Source organism: Salmo trutta, chromosome 32 (genome assembly GCF_901001165.1).
Source record: "Salmo trutta chromosome 32, fSalTru1.1, whole genome shotgun sequence".
NCBI lineage: Eukaryota > Metazoa > Chordata > Actinopteri > Salmoniformes > Salmonidae > Salmo > Salmo trutta.
Window position 1 is genome coordinate 32,875,122 of NC_042988.1, and position 24,283 is coordinate 32,899,404.

Below are 24,283 nucleotides of genomic sequence, written 5' to 3' on the forward strand. Positions count from 1 at the left end.
TTATTTCATGTGTGAATGTGTTAAAAACAATTGACAGAGACAAACAAGACCAGACAGACATCTTTGATTATTAGAGAGTATCTTTATCTTATTCTCAGTTATAAAATATCAGAGGGGAATAATCCTTCTCAACATGCCTTCTCACAGGAAATGACCAAATACATACTGTACATACATTATATTCATTTAAATTCATTAGTTAAAGCTGCAATATGTAACTTTTTGGGTGACCTGACCAAATTTACATAGAAATCTGAGTTATAGATCTGTCATTCTCATTGAAAGCGAGTCTGAGAAGCTGTAGATCTGTTTTATATGCACTATTTCTATGCTTCCCATTCTTATGTTTCGTTTTTGCTTGTTTTACTTTCGGTTTTGTACACCAGCTTCAAACAGCTAGAAATACAATATTTTTTGGTTATGGAATATATATTTCACAGCAGTTTATATGGTACAATGATTCTCTACACAATGACTGCTTGTTTTGTCACATAAACTGACATTAGGCGAACTATTAGAATTTTTGCAACCAGGAAATGGCAGAGTGATTTCCGCATATTGCACCTTAATTATGCAAGCCAAAACAATCAATGCATTACATTCAATCAATTCACATCTTATGAAGTGCTGTCATGGAGAAATTGTAGCCTGATCCCAGATCTGCTTATGCTGTCTTGACAACTAGCATGGTCATTGGTTTGAGTTGGGAATACAGCACCAACAGATCTGGTAACAGGCTACGAGAACAGCTGATTTTAAAAAGAGCCTGACATGTAGAAAACACACAATGGAAAAGCTATCAGTAGACTGCCATACTGTAAGCAGAGGGAAATACAATCTCAGATATGCTAATTTATTAATAATAATGTTCTGTATATGGACTGGTCATCTACACCAAGGAGCATAAATAAGCTATTTAATAATTTAGAGTACATAGATATTTTGCTCCACTTACTGTACACATTTTTTGTCTTAACTGACTTGATATTTTACACACTTTTGAAAGCTCTTGCACTCAGACAGATGCGCGCTCACGTGGAAGCACACAAAGACTTACGCACGCACGCATGCACACATACACACACACACACACACACACCGACATACTCTGAGAGAGAAAATGAAAGAGTGGAGGAAAATAAAATATTATATTCTTATGTGATCTATTTGTATTTGCCCTTTTTTATATACAGGTTTACAGTATCTGTTTGAGGAAAGTGTGAAGCCTCCAGAGATAAGAGTTTCCTATGATGATTATCTGGTTATGAGTTATTGATGTCACCAACAGTGGGTGTTCCCTAGTCATCACCATAGCAACTACCACTCCCTCCCACCTGTTTCAGAGTCCCTCACGTGGTAACTGGAGAGGACACCTGGGTCGTATTCATTGAATCTGTTTTCCAACCACAGCTCAGGCAAGGACTGCACCCTCCTGGTGTTTTCAGTATTAGTTTACTATTTCACAAATCAAATTACTGTAATCAGTCTAATTAACGTTGGTGGGAACCTTTGACGAGGGTTATAAATTAATGTCACACTAGCAATGTTGGTATGCTTTCAATAAAAAAAATCCATAATTGGTTAGATACAATCCCATTGCATTTTCTGGGATAGTTATGAAGTCCTGTTTGACATTTTATTACTGATTGTCACTTGACATTCAGTGACATAAACTGTCAGGATATCTTATATAATTTGTTATGTCATGTTTATGACAATATGACAATGTTATGACACTGTAACTGGTCAAATAAAGTGGTACTGAAGTGTCTGTTGTGGTATTGATGCATATTGCTCATCATGACCAATAGACAACCAATAAATTGCATTAACATGACCAATGGACAATCACAAAACAACGTTAACCTGACCAATAGACAACCCAAAAAAAACATTAACATGACCAACCAAAAAAACAACATTAACATGACCAATGGGCAACCACCAAAAAACAACATTAATGTGACCAGTAAACATTGATTGGACAGGGTTCAAGTCAAGGCAGAGAGCATGCTGGGTCATTATTGACTATTGACAGTGTCTCAGCTTAGGTCAACTATCTTCATTATATAGCTCTAATAACATACCTCCCTTCCATGCTCTGAAGGTTCCTTACTGGGGAGTAGTTATTTTTAACGAATGAGTGTGTGTGTGTGTGTAATTGGAAAGATAATTGCTAAAGTCTGTGATAAGAGTGATGTTGACTGGTTAACAGATTAGTAAACAACCTGTTTTTGATGGTTGTTCAGATGGGGGTGTGAAGCTCTGGCAGTGGACACCCTCTATGGGGGCTAGTGTACCCAGAAAGCTCTCAAAGTCTCAAGTCAGAATTAAACGTTCATCCATGTTTCTCAAACGTCAAATTTGGAAGTGTTTGGTTATTTCTCTTTATTGTTCCAACATTAAGTCTAGGCACTAACTCTGTATTCTTAAGGTTAGGCATTAACTCCGAATGATTAAGGTAAGTTTTAAGGTTTGGGATAGGCTTCTTTAAAAAAAATCTAAAACAACTTTCTATCCCTGGATTCGAACATGAAACCTTTGGAACCAGAGGCAGATGCTTGAAGGTAACAGAGCTCACTGTTGCCTCTAGTGGATGGTTTCCACGTCATCTCCCAACATCCTCAGAGATGGATGAACGTCGAGTACTGACTTGTATCACGGGTGATCGGCTTGAGTGTGCTGCCCTCCAGAGGCCAGTGGACAACTTTGAGAGGGTAATAGCCTACAATGAGATATGAAATATGAGAGATGGAACTGCATTTCTACCATTCATCAGATATAAAATGCATTTAATACACGATTTATGAGGCCACACTGAATCCTTCAAAGGAAATGTTTTGTGTATTTTGCCCTCTGGCCTAGTTTCACCCAATGTGGATAGATTAATACATGTTTTGCCTGAGGACTAAGGGCCACAAAGTGTTTGTGCATTGATATGTGTGTATGTTTGTGTGCACACGTGTGTGTGTGTGTGTAATGTGTGTGTGAATGTTCAGTGGACAGAAAATAACAGAGATGTGTTTTATACAACAAGCTCTCACAGTCTTACTGCAGAATCCAACGTTTGTCTATAAACGTCAGATTTTTAAGGTTAAGTTTATGCATTCATTCCGAATGGTTTAGTTTAGGGTTAAGGTTGGGATAGGGTTAAAACAAAAGGAACTCCACAGTTAAAACTTCTTCAGGATAGGGTCTATTTTTCTCCACTTCCTGTCTGACTGACGTGCCCAAAGTAAACTGCCTATTGGTCCTACGCAATTCCAGCTCCCAGATTGCAATTCCTATGGCTTCCACTAGATGTCAACAGTCTTTGTTCAAGGTTTCAGGCTTGTTTCTTCCCAAACGAGGAAGAATTTAGAGTTTTGGTACTGGCAGTCACAGTTGGAAATCAGTCCGTGGGCGCACGACGAAGAGGACGCGCACTTGCTAATTTTACTTTTCTATTGAACATACTTTTTTCTGTTTGAAATATTATTGTTTAATTACATTTTAGGGTACCTGAGGATTAAATAGAAACATAGTTTGGCTTGTTTTAACAAAGTTTATTGGTAGCTTTTTGGATTCCTTTGTCTGCATGCTTTCGCTGTAAGGCCTATTGTAAATCGGACAATGCAGTTAGATTAACAAGAATTTAAACTTTTAACCGATATAAGACACTTGTATGTAACTAGATGTTTAATATGACGGGACGCCTAGCCCTAAGAAGTTTAAGTTCAGGCATTAATTCCGAATGGTTAAGGTAAGGGTTAAGGTTTGGGATAGGCTTAAAACCTAGCAGTTGGATCGAACACGTCCATCCCCATCCCCATCCACATTGCCCAAGCAAAACCCAAGCCTACATGATGGTAATAGCACTCACCATTGCCCCTTGCGGACAGTTTTAATTAAGGTCTTCTAACGATGTCCGGCTTACCTGGACGGACTTCACATTTCGCAGTCAATCGTGAGCAACCTGGCTGGTTTTATAGGTTGTTGTTTCTGGGCAGGACAGAACACAGTTGATCTATGAGTTGTCGTGGCTTCATAGATTCATAGTTTCTCAGTCATCTGGTTTCTCACCCTCGTGCCAGGCAGACAGAGGAGGGTTGAAGAGAGAATAGGAAAATACAGCTTTGAGGGTGAGGGCGAGAATAAACTGGCTTTTTACTGTTCTAATTACATTGTTAGCCTGGTTATAATACCAATAAGGCACCTCAGGGGTATGTGGTATATGGCCAATATACCACGGCTAAGGGGCTAAGGGCTGTGTCCAGGCACTCCGTTCTGCGTCGTGCATAAGAACAACCCTTTAGCCATGGTATACTGTCCATATACCACACCTCCTCGGGTGTTATTGATTAATTAACTCTCGTTTACTCTCTCTATCTCTCTCTTTCTCTCTGCCTGTCTCTCTCCCTTTCTTGCTCTCTCACATACATACATACATACATACATACATACATACATACAGACAGACAGACAGACAGACAGACAGACAGACAGACAGACAGACAGACAGACAGACAGACAGACAGACAGACAGACAGACAGACAGACAGACAGACAGACAGACAGACAGACAGACAGACAGACAGACAGACAGACAGACAGACAGACAGACAGACAGACAGACAGACAGAGACACACACGCGTTAAGGGTCTGAGGAGCTGGACAAATACATTCATTCTAATATGACTAATACAATCATCAAAGACAACCAATACTTAATTGAAGACTCTGTAAATGGTAGAAATGTCCTCCTTTTAAAATTGTGGAATGCATTGTTATAAGATTACTGATCCTATGGCACCTCTACAACAAAGTATTGTAATTGTTTTGCTTTATTTTTGTGCGTCTACAACAATCTCCTTCAATCCTGGTCCTGAAGACACACAAAGTGTGTAGGTTTTTTGTTTTAACCCAGCATTAACACACCTAGCACATCTTGATTCAACCTCTCAAATTGCTTGATGATCAGTTGATTCGCTGAATCAAGTGTGTTAGTACTGGGCTAGAACAAAAACCTGCACATGTGTGTCTTCAAGATTGGTATTAAAGAACGCTGATCTAACAGTCAAGTCTACCATAATCCTTCACCATGACAACAACAGGCAGCTCCTATTTTTCCTTCACAACACCTGTGAGACTGCTCCTGATTGGAGGGTTATTTTTCCCAATCACTTCCATCTTTGATGAATTCACTCTCTGAGAACATCTTAACATCCACAGATCCGTTTTTTAATAAAAAGTCTCTTGTAATGTCTAATGCACCTCTGAGACCCACTATATATTAACAGGAAATGTCAGCAGGGTTTCAAAACACGTCAGGGGACATGGTAGTGATTGCGAATCAAATCATCTAAGGCCACCACTAAGGACAAGGATGTCTAAGACTTGAGCATCAATGCCACAGATACCTCTTCAAAGGTGAGTGGTTTCTCTCGCTGAGAGTCTCTGCGATGAACTCTTTGACTAGAGAGGGCTCCCATTGGATGATGGCAATCTGTTCAGATTCAGAGCCTCCCTCATCCTCCCACCGTCCCTCCTTCATCACCTCCTCCTCCCCATCCGTCGACAGCAGTATAACAGAGACAGTACCAAAAACGTCCCAATGTCAAAGCGAGGTTGATATGTCACAGAGGAATTCCTCAGTTGTCACTCTCCATTCCCATTTACAAATGGCTGGCTATAAAACCCAGTAATAAGCAGCCGCCATGATGCTCGTTTATCAGTCCCTGATCACAGTCAAAGCTCATCGTCAGACACTGTCGGAGCTGTAATACAGCCAAAAAGACAGGCAGTTATCCAGTCTGAATGATCAGTCTTTTAGATTGCTTTTCCGCATGAACGAGTGGAGGGATGGTTCTCAACACTCTGTTGCTGGGTTGTGAGTTCTGTTCTGCTGTTTGTGCTCAGCAACATTCCTACTTGATTTCTCCACTTTTATTCTTCTTCTTGTTCTCAAACATTCTTTCTCTCACTTCAGATAGATAGATTGTTACGTATCCATACACCAACCACATACCTTTCTGTCTCCTCTTCTCAGACGCTCCTCTACCTCTTCTCTCCTCCACCTCTCCTCTCCACCACCTCTCCTCTCCTCCATCTCTCCTCTCCTCCACCTCTCATCACCTCTCCTCTAACTCTCCTTTCCTCTCCTCCACCTTTCCAGCCCTCCACTCTAAATGTCTGTTGACATTTGAAAAGCTCAAAGAGTCCCAGAATCGGGTCATCATCAAGGTCGGTCGTCAGGGAAACCCTCCACACTTCCCCCCTCACGAGGAGATGCAGATGGGCTTGCCGTTCTTATCGTACTGGTATACCAGCATCTTGATGCAGTGGGAGTTGGCAGGGGAGATCCAGGGGCTACTAGTGATAGAGAAGTTGTGTCCAGCGTAGAACGGCGGCGGCTGCTTACGGCATCGGAACAACGTCCGGAGAACCGTGGCCGCCATGGTCCGGAAACGCTTGCTGATGAAACAGTAGAGAAAGAAGTTGACCCCGGTGTTGAGGAGAGCTAGCATGTTCGCCACATCGGTTAGGAGGTGCAGAAGGCGGGCGGGACCCGGGGACGCCGGCGGCGCCGTGTACAGGTGGTAAAGGATCACGACAGTGCGTGGTGCCCAGAGGACGGCAAACACGGAAGTGATGGCGAGCAGGATGGCGGTGGTCTTGCCCGTGGAGTAGCCGCGCAGGCGGAAGCAGCTGCGACGGCGCTGGAGCTTCCTGACGATCATTGCATTGAGGGAGAAGAAGACAGAGCAGGGGAGGAGATAGACAGTCGCGCAGTGCACCCAGACTAGCACATGCTGCGCAGCACTACTACTACTCCCCCTTCCTCCACTTCCTGTACCACCTCCAGGTAAACCATGCCACAGCTCAGGCCACCAGTAGTAAGGCGCCGCAGACACCAAACACCCCATATAGACGCCCATAATGACTCGCCGTGTGCGGGCTGGGTAGGAAACGCTATGATACTTCAACGGGTGACAGACTGCAATATAACGGTCAACGGTCAAGGGGACCGTGATCCAGATGGAGGTGTGGATGGAGGAGAACTCCAGGACCTGGACTGCCTTGTTGAGGGAGGGGGGAAGGGGCGCGCCCAAAATGAAGTCCTCCAATATGAAGTCGACGAAGACGATGAGCAGGAGGACCAGGATGTCAGCGGCGGCGAGCGCCAGAAGGTAGTTATAGGAGGACTTCTGACGCCGTAACACCAGCTGGGAGAGGATGATGACAGTGAGTATGTTGGCTGGATGAGGGGGAGGGGGAAGGTTATGAGGGTGACACAAGGGAATAGGTTAGGGAGATGAAGGAGAGGGGAAGGGATAGGATGGGGAGGCGCAGATGGGTGGTTTATGGAGGGAATGAAAGGAGAGAAGAGGAGAGGAGGAGAGTGGTCGAGAAATTGAATAGGTGAGAGTTGAGAAAGGAAGAAGAGAGGGAGAGATAGAAAGCAGAGTGGAAACAAGTTGTTGCAACGAAAGAAAGGAACGGATGTGAGGGGGGTGAGTATGAGCCAAGGGTCAGATATATGGGGAGATGAATGGAGACAGAGATAGAAAGGAGAGGAAAGTGATGGGGAAATTACATGAGAGGAAAAGCATGGAAGTGAAGAAAAAATTATGATGAGAGGTTGAAATTGAAAGTGGAATGAAAACGGGTTATGCCAAAGGAAAATGAAAGAGAGAAGAAGAGAGTTAGTTTTACTGGGGAGGTCATTGACAAGGAACAACACTCATTCAGCCAATCAGAAACAGCACACACTCTACCTATATGGAGCACACCCACACATGTACATGTACATGTACATGCACACACACACACACACACACACACACACACACACACACACACACACACACACACACACACACACACACACACACACACGTCTACACAAAGTTTAATTTGTCATAAAGAGAACCAAATAACAACCCTTTACATAACCCTAACAAGTGTTGTGTTCGAGACCACTGAAAGCAAGACTGATTGAAGACCAAGACCGGAGCAAATCGAATCTGAGTCAAGACCAAAGAACGGAGGAGGGCGAGACCGAGTCAAGACTGAGATCTGGAGGGTTCCACGACGAGTCAAGACCGAGACCAGAAAAATGTCCAATTCAAGACTATGTTGTAAATTTGACAAATCACCACCATAGTAAGAGTTCTAAATGAGTATTATAACGAAGGAACATTAGATAAACCCTTTCAAACGTTTTCAGTTAGTTGGCCGTCAAAATTGCACTGATAAACGATGGGGAATTGTAGCCTCCTAGTCCTTCTGCAGATTGCCTGCCAATGCATGCTTGTCCCCTCATAGCCTGGTTCCTCTCTAGGTTTCTTCCTAGGTTTTTGGCCTTTCTAGGGAGTTTTTCCTAGGGAGTTTTTCCTAGCCACCGTGCCTCTTTCACATGCATTGCTTGCTGTTTGGGGTTTTAGGCTGGGTTTCTGTACAGCACTTTGAGATTTCAGCTGATATACGAAGGGCTATATAAATAAATTTGATTTGATTTGATTTGAACCAAGCACCCAAGCTAACTGGCTAAAATTGGCTAGCTTGTGAGCTAGCTACTCCCAGACCTCACTCTGACCATTTTTGTCGCTGCAGCAGAGCTGGTTAGGCTGTTTACATGTTATCTAGTGTTATCTAGAGTGTTATCTAGAGTGTTATCTAGTCTAGTTCCTGAATAACTATGACTTTTTTTGTCTATATTTACTGACACTGGTCATATTCAGCAGGTGTTTCGGATTTTGCAAATTCATTAGTTGTTTTGCACTCAGACGTGAGTGCTCTGAAATCGGAGAAGATAGGTAGAGTGAATTTGCAACACAAGAGATATGCTAACTGTATAACAGTCGTTCAAGTTCTTGCTGGATAAGCAAATGACACATGCATCTCTAGCTGTGTATAGCTACCGAAAAAAACGATATGAGGGGAAAAAGTCAGTCACACCCACTCTTCCAATGGCATGAAATGACATCCACCTAGCAGCTAGCTAGCTAGCTAGTTATCTAGCTAACATTAGGCTCTGTGTTTTTAGTTTGCTAGTTTGATTGTATTGACATTCCCAGCCTTAATTACATTCGTCCGTTTTTGTCCAGAATATTGAGTAATTGAAACAGAAACAGTGCATGTGGAGTCATCAAACAATGTACCAGTCCAGCTGTGATTTACAACCTGATTGCTGTATTTGTTGGACTACCAAGAAATGTATTGGTGAATTATATTAATGATATACTGAACTGCATCCATCTATTCTGCCAACAATGCCTTAGTGTACGTCATGGAACGTTGAGTCAAATAGAACCTATTTTTAAAACATCTTCTAAAGTTGGTTTTGCAGCATAAACTGGGAATTTTATATTTTTGACTGATATTATGATTGTCTGTTTGTTTCATATCCGCAAAGTAGTAAAAACGCTGTAAGTTCCACTTTAAACTTTAGGTCACCAGTTACTTTGTTTGTTAAACGTGAAGTGTTTTTTGCAATGGGAATTAAAAGTTGTACATTTCAATTGGGAAATTGTTAATGGTTGTGTTTTTGTATTCTTATGATTGGGACCTACTGGCTTATTATGTCCTAGTTTATGGACTGCTTGTCACAGTATCTAACGAAGGTGGCGCCCCTCCTCGGTCGGGCGGCGCTCGCCGGTCGTCGTCGCCGGCCTATTAGCTGCCACCGATCGTTGTTTCTGTGTCTTTTGGTTTTGTCTGTCTATCCCGCACCTGTTTTGTGTTTGTCATTAGTGGGGGGTTATTTAGTGTGTATTTTCAGTTGGGGTTCTCGTGCGGGATTGTTCATTTGTTCACTCAGGACAGTTGTAATTATATCCGATTAGTAGACATTATATTGCCGGGCTGCGCCCCGCGCGCTGTTTGTTTTCCAGTGCGCTTATTTTTGGGAAAAGTGTTTTCTCCTGGCGGACTTCGCCACGCGCCCTGTGCCCAACGGCTATTGCGTCTTGTATTTATTATTAAAACTCAGTTGCTCCGGCCCTCTGTCTCCTGCTCCTGATTTCACATATCTACTGGTCCTAGACAATCGTGACAGAATCCCGCACCGAAAATGGAGTCAGCAGGAGCAGAAGCGCCGTCCATGGCTGAGCAGGTCTCTCAACACGCCAGCCTCCTCCACCGCCTAGGCTCGACCATGGACCAGGTGTTGGCCCGGTTGGAGAACTGGGAGAGAGGTGCTTCCCCAGCTGGACCAGCTCCGGTCCCTCACCCTGCGCCCCTACACACACCCCCTGAAGCGGGCGCCGGTGGAATCCGGATTACTCCTCCCCGGGAGTTCGATGGGACGGCCGCTGGGTGCAAGGGGTTCTTGCTCCAATTGGAACTATACCTGGCGACCGTCCGCCCCCCCCTCCGACGAAGAGAGGGTGAGCGTCCTCGTCTCCTGTCTCACGGGTCGAGCCCTAGAATGGGCCAATGCGGTCTGGGATGGCCCAGACTCGGCTCGGGGCAACTACCCTGAGTTCACCCGCCGCTTCCGGGCGGTTTTCGATCATCCCCCGGAGGGCAGGGCGGCGGGTGAGCGGTTATTCCATTTGAGACAGGAGACGAGGAGCGCTCAGGATTTCGCCCTGGAATTCCGGACTCTCGCCGCTGGATCGGGGTGGAACGAGCGGGCCTTGATAGACCCCTATAGGTGTAGCCTTCGCGAGGACGTCCGCCGGGAGCTGGCCTGTAGGGACAACGCCTCCACCCTCGACCAACTGGTGGACTTGTCCATTAGACTGGACAACCTGCTGGCTTCCCGGGGACGTTCCAGTCGGGGCCTGTTCGTTCCGCCTCCCAGTCCCCCCGCTCCACAGCCCATGGAGATAGGGGGGGCTGCGTCGAGGAGGACCGGAGGGGGGGGTCTCTCCTGCACCCGATGTGGACGCAGAGGACACACTGTGTACCGGTGCTGGAGTGGTCCCCCCGGGAGTTCGGAGGGCAGGCAGAGCACTACTTCGAACCCCCAGGTGAGTCCGCACCAGCCACACCCAGAGCCCCCTGTCGACCACATGTACACCTTGGTTTGTTTTCCAGATTTTTCCCCTCACTTCCAGTATAAGGCACTAGTCGATTCAGGTGCAGCTGGGAGTTTTATGGACCTTGGGTTAGCGAAGAGGTTAGGGATTCCCCTGGTTCAGCTGGACCACCCCTTCCCCGTGCACGCCCTAGATAGTCGACCGCTAGGGTCAGACCAAGTAGGGGAGGTCACAGTGCCACTGGTGATGCAGACGTGGGGGGGTCATGAGGAGCGTACCAGCCTGTTCCTCATTGACTCCCCAGCGTTTCCGGTGGTACTGGGAATCCCCTGGCTAGCCACACACAACCCTCAGATTTCGTGGAGACAGAGGGCTCTTACGGGGTGGTCGAGGGAGTGCTCAGGTAGGTGCATAGGAGTTTCCATCGGTGCGACTACGGTGGAGAGTCCAGACCAAGTCTCCACCGTGCACATTCCCTCAGAGTATGCCGATTTGGCTATCGCCTTCAGTAAGACAAAGGCGACTCTATTACCACCCCATCGACGAGGGGATTGTGCGATAAACCTCCAGGCCGACGCGGTCTTTCCTAGGAGTCACGTGTATCCTCTGTCTCAGGAGGAGACAGTGGCTATGGATACATACGTCACTGAATCCTTGAGACAGGGATACATTCGGCCATCTAAGTCCCCCGTCTCCTCGAGTTTTTTTTTGTGAAGAAGAAGGAGGGAGGCCTGCGCCCGTGCATTGACTATAGAGGTCTAAATGCTATCACAGTGGGTTTCAGTTACCCGCTACCTCTCATTGCTACGGCAGTGGAGTCATTTCACGGGGCGCGCTTCTTCACGAAATTAGATCTCAGGAGCGCATATAACCTGGTGCGTATCCGAGATGGAGACGAGTGGAAAACCGCATTTAGTACCACATCGGGCCATTATGAGTACCTCGTCATGACGTATGGGTTAAAGAACGCTCCCGCTGTCTTCCAATCCTTTGTGGACGAGGTCCTTCGGGACATGCTCGGGCAGGGTGTGGTGGTGTACATCGATGACATCCTGATTTGCTCCGCCACACGCGCCGAGCATGTGTCCCTGGTGCGTAAAGTGCTTGGGCGGCTGCTGGAGCATAACCTATACGTCAAGGCGGAGAAATGTGAGTTCTCCAAACGAGCCGTCTCATTTCTAGGATATCGCATTTCCACCTCGGGTGTGGAGGTGGAGTGTGACCGCTTGACAGCTGTGCGTAATTGGCCAACCCCAACCACTGTGAAGGAGGTGCAGCGGTTCTTGGGGTTCGCTAATTATTATCGGAGGTTTATCCGGGGTTTTGGTCAGGTGGCGGCTCCCATTACCTCACTGTTGAAGGGGGGGCCGGTGCGGCTACGATGGTCAGCAGAGGCGAACAGAGCCTTCCTTCGTCTGAAGGTTCTGTTTACCAACGCACCTGTCCTGGCACATCCGGACCCCTCTTTGCCATTCATAGTGGAGGTGGACGCGTCCGAGGCTGGGGTAGGAGCTGTGCTATCGCAGCGCTCGGGCGTTCCTCCGAAGCTCCGCCCATGTGCCTTCTTTTCTAAGAAGCTGAGCCCGGCGGAGCGCAACTATGATGTGGGGGACCGGGAGCTGTTAGCTGTGGTCAGGGCTTTGACGGTGTGGAGACATTGGCTTGAGGGGGCACGTCACCCTTTTCTCATCTGGACCGACCACCGTAACCTGGAGTATATCCGGGCAGCGAGGAGGCTTAATCCCCGTCAGGCAAGGTGGGCCATGTTTTTTACGAGGTTTAACTTCACTCTCTCGTACATTCCAGGTTCCCGGAACCGGAAGGCTGACGCACTGTTGCGTCTCTACGACACCGAGGAGCGGACCATCGATCCTACTCCCATACTTCCCGCCTCCTGTCTGGTGGCGCCGGTGGTATGGGAGGTGGATGCGGACATCGAGCGGGCGGGTCGGTCAGAACCCACTCCACCGCAGTGTCCCGTGGGCCTGAAATACGTTCCGCTTGGTGTTCGCGATCGACTGATCCGATGGTCCCACACTCTACCCTCCTCGGGTCATCCTGGGGTGGAACGGACAGTGCGGGGCCTGAAGGGAAGGTACTGGTGGCCCACCTTGGCTGAGGATGTTCGGCGTTATGTCTCTTCCTGTTCGGTATGCGCTCAGTGCAAGGCTCCTAGGCACCTGCCTCGAGGGAAATTACAGCCCCTCCCTGTTCCGCAACGGCCTTGGCCTCACCTCTCGGTGGATTTCCTCACGGATCTCCCGCCGTCCCAGGGGAATACGGCGATCCTGGTCGTTGTGGACAGGTTCTCTAAGTCCTGCCGTCTGCTCCCTTTGCCCGGTCTTCCTACGGCCCTGCAGACCGCGGAGGCCCTGTTCACCCATGTCTTCCGGCACTATGGGGTGCCCGAGGACATCGTATCTGATCGGGGTCCCCAGTTCACGTTCAGGGTGTGGAGATCGTTTATGGAGAGGCTGGGGGTCTCGGTCAGCCTGACCTCGGGTTTCCACCCCGAGAGTAATGGGCAGGTAGAACGCATCAACCAGGATGTGGGCAGGTTTCTGCGGTCATATTGCCAGGACCGGCCAGGGGAGTGGGCGCAGTTCGTGCCATGGGCCGAGATGGCCCAGAACTCTCAGCGCCACTCCTCTACCAACCTGTCACCCTTCCAGGTGGTCTTGGGGTATCAGCCGGTCCTGGTGCCATGGCAACAGAGCCAGATGGAGGCTCCTGCGGTGGAGGCATGGGTGGAGCGCTCTCAGGAGACCTGGAATGGTGTCCAGGAGTGCCTAAGGAGGGCTGGTGAACGACACAAGGAGAGCGCTGACCGCCACCGCAGTGACGCCCCCGTGTATAATCCGGGGGACAGAGTCTGGCTCTCGACGCGGAACCTGCCCCTCCGCCTGCCCTGCCGGAAGCTGGGTCCGCGGTTTGTGGGGCCGTTCAAAGTCCTGAGGAGGATAAACGAGGTGTGTTACAGGTTACAACTCCCTACATATTACCGCATTAACCCCTCGTTTCATGTGTCTCTCCTCAGGCCGGTGGTAGCTGGTCCACTGCAGGACGATGAGGTGCTGGAGGTCCCCCCGCCCCCCCTGGACATCGGGGGGGCCCCGGCGTACACAGTCCGAACCATCCTGGACTCCCGACGTCGGGTAGGGGGCCTGCAGTACCTCGTGGACTGGGAGGGGTACGGTCCGGAGGAGAGGTGCTGGGTTCCGGCGGCGGACATTCTAGATCCACCGATGCTACAAGAATTCCACCGTCGCCGTCCGGATCGGCCGGCGCCTCGCCCTCCGGGCCGTCCCCGAGGGGAGGGGTACTGTCACAGTATCTAACGAAGGTGGCGCCCCTCCTCGGTCGGGCGGCGCTCGCCGGTCGTCGTCGCCGGCCTATTAGCTGCCACCGATCGTTGTTTCTGTGTCTTTTGGTTTTGTCTGTCTATCCCGCACCTGTTTTGGGTTTGTCATTAGTGGGGGGTTATTTAGTGTGTATTTTCAGTTGGGGTTCTCGTGCGGGATTGTTTATTTGTTCACTCAGGACAGTTGTAATTATATCCGATTAGTAGACATTATATTGCCGGGCTGCGCCCCGCGCGCTGTTTGTTTTCCAGTGCGCTTATTTGTTTTGGGAAAAGTGTTTTCTCCTGGCGGACTTCGCCACGCGCCCTGTGCCCAACGGCTATTGCGTCTTGTATTTATTATTAAAACTCAGTTGCTCCGGCCCTCTGTCTCCTGCTCCTGATTTCACATATCTACTGGTCCTAGACAATCGTGACACTGCTTATCCTTTAACATCATGCAGTGTGACTGCTGTCTTTCCATCAGCCCTATGCAGTGGTGAAGTGGTGCTTGGAGATGTGGGTATACTCTAATTTTGCCCAAACGTTCGGCCCCCCCAGCAAAGGAAAGGCACCCTGTGTGAAAAATCCTATGTTATGTTTTCCTATAGATTTTTCAAATTGTCACTCAAAACCACACTTTTTTTTAACAGAAAAAAGACAAAAATGTGATGGTCTAAATCCACAACAATGTTTAAACTACATCAATCTGATTGGGTGGGCCTTCAGGGCCTGGCTCCCCAGTGGGTGGGCCTCTGTCCACCCAGGCCGGTCCATGTCTACGCCCCTGATGCAAACAGCACATGATGAAAATTGCACATCCTACCAACCAACACTTTTTCAATACCTGGTTTGCATACCCATTGTTGCCTTAGTTAGCATATACTGGTAGATATCATATGTTGAAACGTCTGTCCTACCTTACCAACTACCGATGTCATTCTTCTGTGAGCTGCTCCATGCCAAAACCAGTTGAGAGATGCACGCTCTTGCTGCCTGCAAATGATATTCCACTGAAACTAGGCTATGTGTGCAGCACGCATGTGAATATATTTCACGTCCTTTGCGATTGTGTAGGCTACTTTGTGCATGATTTCTCTATTGTACTACATAATTGATAAGTTGTATCAGTAGGGATTAAGAACTGAGTGTATGCTTATACCTGCATATACCCTCCAGTGCACCACTGGCCCTTTGTGTTTTACAGAAAGTGCACTCTCTACATGAGAGCTCTGGTATTACAGTTGCTGTCCTGTCAGAATCACGAACCTGTCACACACTGAAGGCCTGTAGGTTCACCACTACACAAACATGTCTATTGTAGATATAAAGGCTGTTAAGATATTCATGTTTCAAGGAAGGAGTGTATATATTTGGCCTGGCGAAATGGTTTTATGGGCTGACTGAATGGAAGCTGATAATTAGGAGTTTTTTACTCCGCTGGTCTCCGGAAGAAATGATGAGTCCTCACTGTCAGAGACTGAGTCAAGACCGAGTACAAATGTTTCCGGCACCAAAACAAGACCAAGACACTCAATATGTGGTCTCGAGACCGGACTCGAGACCGAGACCAGTCTCGAGTACTACAATACTGACCCTAACCCTAACCCCTTTCTAAAGACTAATAATTTGCTTAGTAGAATATTGCCTGTGACCATTTTTCTCCTCTCCTCTCTTCTCCTCTTCTCTCCTCTCCTCTCTCCCTCTCTCTCTCTCCTCAACCTTCCCTCTCTCTCTCCCTCCCTCCCTCCCTCCCTCCTCCCTTCTCCCTTTCAACCTCATCCTTCGCTCCCTCCCTCCATCCCTTTCTCCCCATATCCTTCACCTCCTCCACCCTCCACCTGGTGAGTTGCAAGGTGGCACTCGCGGGTCCATTAGTTAGCCCGATTAAATAATAATATACGGCGCCACAACAAAACCAGGGAACAATGACAGGGCACCGTCACGGCCTTGCTGAGTCGTTGAGGCTCCGGCTGGCCCAGATAAACAGTCCAAGGACACCACCCTCTTTCTCCCTCTGTATTTTCCTCCCCCTCTTGATTCTTCCTCCTCTCCTCACGCCTTCACTCTTTCTTTTCTTTTCTTTTCCTTTCTTCTTCTTCCATCTTTTCTCTCCCTTTTCACTTCTCCTTTCCTCCTCATTCGCCTCTTTCTTTGCTCTGTAACTCCCTCCCTCCCTCACATTCCTTATTTCCTCTCTCCTTCTGTCCTTCCCTTCTGTCCCGCCCTTCTGTCCTTGATGGAGCATGGGGAATGACTCAGGGGACATGGAGGGACAATCACAGTTTTCTATAATTTTCTCCCAGTCTCACTCCCTCCCTCCCACCCTTCTTAAGGGTCGTGCTGGGCCATGGGGCCATGGTGAATTGTTCATGAGCAAGATGTGGGGGATAATCACAGTTTTCTATAACTTCGCCCCCCTCCCTCTCTCTCTACCTCTCTCTCTCCCTCCCTCCATCTCTCCCTCCCTGCATCCCTCCCTCTGTCGTGCTGGGACAATCACAGTTTTCTATTATTTCCTCCCTCCCTCCATCCCTCCCTCCCTCCCCTCTTCCTGGGACTCTCTGCCAGTAGTAGGAGAAACGTGGACACAAAGGGGTCTATATGATTTAGCCTGCTGTTACTAAGGCAAAACCAACTGTGTGTATGTGTGTATGCATATGTGTGTGTGTGTGTGTGTGTGTGTGTGTGTGTGTGTGTGTGTGTGTGTGTGTGTGTGTGTGTGTGTGTGTGTGTGTGTGTGTGTGATTTCTTGTGTGTCAACAAGTTCAATGGTCATGCATGTGTACATGTGTAAGTACATGTGTGTGGGAAACTGCAATATACCTCATGATGGTGAGTATAAAAGTGTACACTTTGGGAGAAAAGTGGAGATTTTGGAAGTAGCCTTAAGCATAAAGAGAACATGTGCAGCTGTCAAGATCTGTGCTTTTGTAACCAAGCGAGCTCTGTTGATTAAATCAGAAGTTTCCCTTTACATCCAAAATAGCTGATTCCAATGATGCGTGTTGAAGGCAACCAGGCAACATTCATCCCTCTTTGTTATCTTGCAGTAGATAAAGCTGCTGTATGTCTGTCCATGACATTTCTGACATTGATTTGCATTGTTATGTCACAGAGACATCAATGCACTTAGCACGTCACAGGACATCCTGCTAGATGAAAGAGGTCTGTGGTGCCTTTCCCTCCGCCTATCTTTTTCCTCCCCCCACCTCTCTCTCTCCCTCTGTCTCTCTCCTTCTATCTCTCTCTCCCCCTCTCTCTTTCTCCCAGTCTGTCTGGTAATAGACGTGGGATTGGATTAAAGATGGCAGCTCAGAGTCTAGTCCATCACATGTCACACCTCTCTGCTATCAGCTGATTACTAATGACAAAGCAGGCTCCAGATAATGACTAAAGATGTCCTTGTCAGACGCAGGCATAGATGCCCAGGCACACGGGCATGCGGGCACACGCACACACACATTATCAGTTTGCTTTGCAGCATTTCAGGTTCTCTCTCCTCTCCAAGTTTAATGGGATAATCCAGCAGACGATCCCATCCTGTGTGCTGCTGATCACTCACCAGTCAGCCTCCCGGACACTCATCTAGCCACTCAATTGTTTTTGTTGTTGAACTTCACTTGATTATGCTACTGATGTTGTTCCAGAGTGAAAAGTTAAATGTCTCTCGCTCTACTATCTCATCCTACACTCTCTGTGTATGTGTGTGTACTGTATAAATGTCGGTCTGTCTGTCTGTCTGTGTCTGTCTGTCTGTCTGTCTGTCTGTCTGTCTGTCTGTCTGTCTGTCTGTCTGTCTGTCTGTCTGTCTGTCTGTGTCACATCCTGACCCTAGTAAGATGTCATTTTCTATAGTAGAGTAGGTAAGGGCGTGACAGGGGATGTTTTGGGTTTTTCTATGTTTTCTATTTCTATGTTTGTTCTAGTTTTTCTATTTCTATGTTGGGGTTGTTTGGGTTGGTCTCCAATTGGAGGCAGCTGATCCTCATTGCCTCTGATTGGAGATCATATTTAAGTAGGTGTTTTTCTTCCTGGGTTTTGTGGGTAGTTGTTTTCTGTTTAGTGTATGTCACCTGACGGAACTGTTGTCGGTCGTTTTGTTGTTTTGTTTAAGTATATTCATTAAAAGTAAATATGAGCACTTCACACGCCGCACCTTGGTCTCCTTTAGACGACCCGCGTGTCTGTCTGTCTGTCTGTCTGTCTGTCTGTCTGTCTGTCTGTCTGTCTGTCTGTCTGTCTGTCTGTCTGTCTGTCTGTCTGTCTGTCTGTCTGTCTGTCTGTCTGTCTGTCTGTCTGTCTGTCTGTCTGTCTGTCTGTCTGTCTGTCTGTCTGTCTGTGTCTGTACATCTGCCTGGAGTACCTGAAAGCGTAACCAGGTGGTTTCTCTCCTTGCTCCTGTGTGTCTCTGTGTCTCTGTGTGTTTGTGTATCAAAGTGTGTCGCTAAGCCTTAAGCCACCTGGGGAGAGACATTAGAAGATGCCAGCAAATCCAACGCAATGGATTCTTCACATAATAATCCTCTAGCCTCTCCCTCTCCATCTATCTCCTTCTCCCTCTCTCTCTATCCAGCCCTCTTTCTCCCTCTATCTCCTTCTCCCTCTCTCTATCCAGCCCTCTTTCTCCATCTATCTCCTTCTCCCTCTCTCTATCCAGCCCTCTTTCTCCATCTAACTCCTTCTCCCTCTCTCTCTATCCAGCCCTCTTTCTCCATCTATCTCCTTCTCCCTCTCTCTATCCAGCCCTCTTTCTCCATCTGTCTCCTTCTCCCTCTCTCTCTATCCAGCCCTCTTTCTCCCTCTATCTCCTTCTCCCTCTCTCTCTATCCAGCCCTCTTTCGCCATCTATCTCCTTCTCCCTCTCTCTATCCAGCCCTCCTTCTCCATCTAACTCCTTCTCCCTCTCTCTCTATCCAGCCCTCTTTCTCCATCTATCTCTCTATCCAGCCCTCTTTCTCCATCTATCTCCTTCTCCCTCTCTCTCTCTCTCTCTCTCTCTCTCTCTCTCTCTCTCTCTCTATCCAGCCCTCTTTCTTCATCTATCTCCTTCTCCCTCTCTCTCTATCCAGCCCTCTTTCGCCATCTATCTCCTTCTCCCTCTCTCTATCCAGCCCTCCTTCTCCATCTAACTCCTTCTCCCTCTCTCTCTATCCAGCCCTCTTTCTCCATCTATCTCCTTCTCCCTCTCTCTCTCTCTCTCTCTCTCTCTCTCTCTCTCTCTCTCTCTCTCTCTATCCAGCCCTCTTTCTTCATCTATCTCCTTCTCCCTCTCTCTCTATCCAGCCAGCCTTCTTTCTCCATCTATCTCCTTCTCCCTCTCTCTCTATCCAGCCCTCTTTCTCCATCTAACTCCTTCTCCCTCTCTCTCTATCCAGCCCTCTTTCTCCATCTATCTCCTTCTCCCCCTCTCTCTCTCTCTCGTTGGAGTGCATGCTGGGAGTGAGTCGTGAAGCAGGAGTGATTGTGAGAGCGACTGGAATTATCTTCACCCTATTGGGTTTTGGTGTGTATATATATATATGTTGATTAGTTTAGTTGTTTTAAGGGTATCTTGTCTAAATATCACTAAGCACGTATAGGGGTGGTGGGATCGTTGAGGTTGGTTTTCGCGAGGGCACAACCAGCGGGTGGGGCTGGTTGCAATGGCCACTCGCGGAAGTTTGGAGTTTGAAAAACTTAGTCGGCGACATGAAGTAAAGATTCCTGCTGCGGCCGGGTGTTCAGTGGGAGAATGTAGCTTGGCAGTGGGTGCTATCATTGGGTATGATAGTATCAAATCAGCCTCAAGGATGAATAGCGCTGTAGTGATATTCTTAGATTCAATTGAAAAGGTGAATACGATAGTTGAGAGTGGTGTTGTGTTGCGGGAAACACAGACACCGGTATTTCCGCTTATGAATCCGGCAAAGAAAGTTATACTTTCTAACGTGCCACCATTTGTTAGAGATGAAGTGTTGGAGCGAGAGTTATCTCGTCATGGTCAAATTGTATCAACAATAAAGAAGGTTCTTTTTGGATGCAAATCTCCGTTGCTGAAGCATGTCGTGTCGCATAGGAGACAAGTGCATATGATTTTAAAAAAGGACACTGATGAACTGAATTTAGCATTCAGTTTTAAGATTGATGGATTTGATTATGTCTTCTACGCTTCTACTGAATCAATGAAATGCTTTGGCTGTGGAAGAGAGGGGCATTTGGTGCGTAATTGTCCCGAGAATGAGCACGCAGAGCCCGGTAGCAGCTCTAGTGCTGGTGCAGCTAACGCACCACCGCGAAGGGATGAACATGCTAAGGGTGCAGGGGAAGGGAGAAGGTGGGCAGATGTGGTAGGAAAAGTAGGAGAGGAAGGCAGTGTGGAAACGGGGGCAATTGTTGTAGATCAGAACAAAGAGGGAGGGGAAACAGTCGGTGAGATTGCGACTGCCGTCGCTGAGGTGGTGCTGGAAAACGAAATTGGAGGTCAAGAGGAGATTGAAATAATGGGAAAGGAAGCAGCTGTTTTCAAAATACCGAGGAGTAAGAGGAAGAATGTAAGGGGTGGGGAAGGGTCTAATTCCAAGAGGAAGGTAGAGATGGATAATTCACTTGAAGATAAACAGGTTGTAGAGATGGTGGAGTTTTCTTCTGGGGAGGATAGCGAGAGTGAGTCATCTGATGCGTCACAACAAAATAGTGAGATAAATGGGGAGGAAGGGAGGTATGGGATTGGGAAGGTACGTCAATTTCTGAAGTTGACAAAAGGGAAGAAATATATGCAGGATTATAATATAACAGATTTTTTCCCTGAAAGTGAATTGTTTATTGAATCAGCAAAGTTTCTGATGTCAAAAATAACAGGGGGAGGTTTGACAAGCCCTGAAATTGCTAGACTCAAGAAAGTGGTAACGAGAGTGATAAGTGATGTAAATTCTAAAGAAAATGAAAGAGTTCAGTCGCAGTTTTAACTCTGTAAAGAGATGTAGTTTCTGGGCCTTCCTCTGTATTTTTTTCTTCAACCATGAGCAGTTTTAAGATTTCTTCTTTAAATGTAAATGGGGCAAGAGACGTTAAAAAAAGAGCCATAGTGTATGAGTTAATTAGGGGAAAGGGAAGTGACATAATTTTTCTACAAGAAACGCATAGTAATTTGGAAAATGAAGTTATGTGGAAACAGGAGTGGGGGGGGACAGTGGTGTGTAGTCATAAAAACACAAAAAGTGGGGGTGTGGCCATATTGTTCTCAAAAGGGTTTTTGCCTTTGTCATATGAGGTTGAAGAGGTAGTTGAGGGGAGGTTACTAAAAGTTAGAGTAAGGTATGAAAACATCACTATGTGTCTGATAAATGTATATGCCCCAGTGGTGGCAGTTGAGAGGGTATGCTTTTTAGAGACATTATCAAATACCATTGAGAAATGTAACAAGGAAGATTATTTATTTATTGCTGGGGATTTTAACTGCACAGTCAGTGATTTAGATAGAAACCACAAAGAACCTCATATAGCCTCAAGGACTTTTTTAAAACGTCTCATTGTAACAAATGAACTGTGTGACATTTGGCGGAGTCAACATGGAGGCACAAGGCAGTATACATGGGTGCATGTGAGGGAGAACACCATCTCTATGGCCAGGTTAGATAGGTTTTATTGTTTTGAGCATCAATCTCAGGTCTGTAAATCAAGTGTGATAACCCCAGTGGGATTTTCTGATCATTGTTTAATAACAGAGGTGGTGTTCATTAACGATGTAAAACCTAAAAGCGCATACTGGCATTTTAACATAACTTTATTGAGTGATGCTCACTTCAGGAAATGTTTTAGTTTTTTCTGGGAGAGGTGGAGGTCTCAAAAGGCCAGTTTTGTATCCCTTCAACAGTGGTGGGATATAGGGAAAATCCACATTCAACAATTCTGTAAGCAATACACGAGGAATGTCACCAAGGATATCACCAGATCAATGAAAGCCCTAGAGACTGAAATAGTGGAACTCATGACGTTGGTTGAGACCACAGGAGATCGAGGCCACACTCAGGCCCTCAAGAGGAAAAAAGCTGCATTGGCAGACCTGCTGGGTATCAGAGCACAGGGGGCATTGGTGAGAAGTAAGTTTCAGGGAATCTCTGAAATGGATGCCTCATCCAAATTTTTCTTTGGTTTAGAGAAAAAGAACGGACAAAGAAAAATGATTCATTGTCTCAAATCAGCTGTTGGACAAGAGCTCACTAGACCTAGTGGAATTAGAAAGAGGGCAGTAGAGTTCTATGCTGAGCTCTACAAGTGTGAGTACAAAGAGGATAAAACAGTGACACAGCAGTTCCTTGATGGGCTCCCACAGGTGGCTGCAGAAGCTCAGGTTGAGCTTGAGCAACCATTGTCTTTGCAGGAGTTATACACTGCATTAAAAGGCATGGAAAATGGAAGGGCACCAGGCATTGATGGGCTTCCCGTTGACTTTTTTAAGTCTTTTTGGGCTATGTTGGGAGAGGATTGGCTAGCAGTAGTTAATGATAGTTTAACCGGAGGGTTACTACCAATAAGCTGCAGAAGGGCTGTCCTCACCCTACTGCCCAAAAAGGGTGACCCTAGGGAGGTGAAGAACTGGAGGCCGGTGGCTTTATTGTGCACTGATTATAAGATCCTGTCAAAAGCTTTGTCCAACAGGTTGAGGGAGGTGATGGGGCAAATCATACATACGGACCAGTCCTACTGTGTTCCTGGCAGGCAGATAGGAGATAACATTTCTCTGATTCGTGATTTTTTGGACGTCTCTAGGGCTATTGGGTTGGATGCTGGTCTAATTTCAATTGATCAGGAAAAGGCATTTGACCGAGTTGAACATCAATATTTATGGCACACTTTGGAGGCGTTTGGGTTCAGCTCTGGTTTTATTGCCATGATAGAGGTGATATATGGTGACATTGAAAGTGTATTGAAAGTTAACGGTGGTTTGAGTGCTCCTTTTAAAGTGTGTAGAGGTATTAGGCAGGGATGTTCTTTGTCGGGAATGTTATATGCCATTGCTATAGAGCCACTACTAAATAGCATAAGAAGTCGCATTGAAGGGGTGAACCTTTCAAGGGATATTCCTCCTATTCGTCTCTCAGCCTATGCTGATGATGTAGTTGTTTTAGTGAAAAATCAAGCGGAGGTGGATAGTTTGAGTCTAATGGTTGATCGTTTTAGGGGAATATCCTCTGCAAAGGTAAATTGGGAAAAGAGTTGTGCTTTACAGATTGGAGAATGGGCTGGAGGGATCATGGCTTTGCCAGGGGGGCTGGAATGGTGTAAGGGAGGTTTTAAGTATCTTGGAGTGTACCTAGGAGATGAGGGGACTATGGAAAAAAATTGGATTGGGGTGGTTGAAATGGTGGAAGGGAGGATAAGGAGATGGCGTTGGTTGCTATCTCGTATGTCATATAGAGGGCGCACTATTATAGTTAACAATGTGATTGCCTCTGCACTGTGGCATCGGTTGTCAGTTTTAGAACCACCATCTGGCCTTCTGGCTAAGATACAGGCAATAATTGTGGATTTCTTTTGGGATAAATATCACTGGGTTCCACAAAGTGTTTTGTATTTGTCAAAAGAGGAGGGGGGACAAGGTCTTGTACATCTTGCTAGTAGGGCTGCTGCTTTCCGGTTGCAGTTTATTCAAAGGTTGCTTTATGGACCGGAAAATGTGGTTTGGAGAGGGGTGGCAGGTCTTGTATTACAGCAGGTTGGAGGATTAGGTTTAAAGAAAGCTTTATTTTTGGTTGATAGTAGCCAGATTTCCAGGGAGGGAATACCTCCGTTTTACAGAGGCCTTCTTAGGGTGTGGAGCATAATGAAGGTGTCCAGACGAACTTCAGCGGAGTCAGTGCATTGGCTGTTGGAGGAACCTCTGGTGTATGGGGCAAGACTGGATTGCACAACTGCAGATGTTCCACATTTTTCCAAGATTCTGGTGAAGGGCAAAATCATCACCTTAAAACAGTTAATGGCCGTGGCTGGGCC

General features: G+C 46.9%; 1 protein-coding gene across 3 annotated transcripts in view; it reads right to left on the reverse strand.

Moving 5' to 3' along the window:
* Nucleotides 1-6,149: 6,149 nt before the first annotated feature.
* Nucleotides 6,150-24,283, reverse strand: part of LOC115171757 (probable G-protein coupled receptor 139) — a 35,546-nt gene continuing 17,412 nt past the window's right edge. For all 3 annotated transcript variants that reach the window (XM_029728877.1, XM_029728878.1, XM_029728879.1), the window contains one exon: nt 6,150-7,238. In XM_029728877.1, coding sequence (XP_029584737.1) covers nt 6,259-7,238 — 980 coding nt within the window. In that variant the 3' untranslated portion in view covers nt 6,150-6,258. The remainder of the gene's footprint in view (nt 7,239-24,283) is intronic.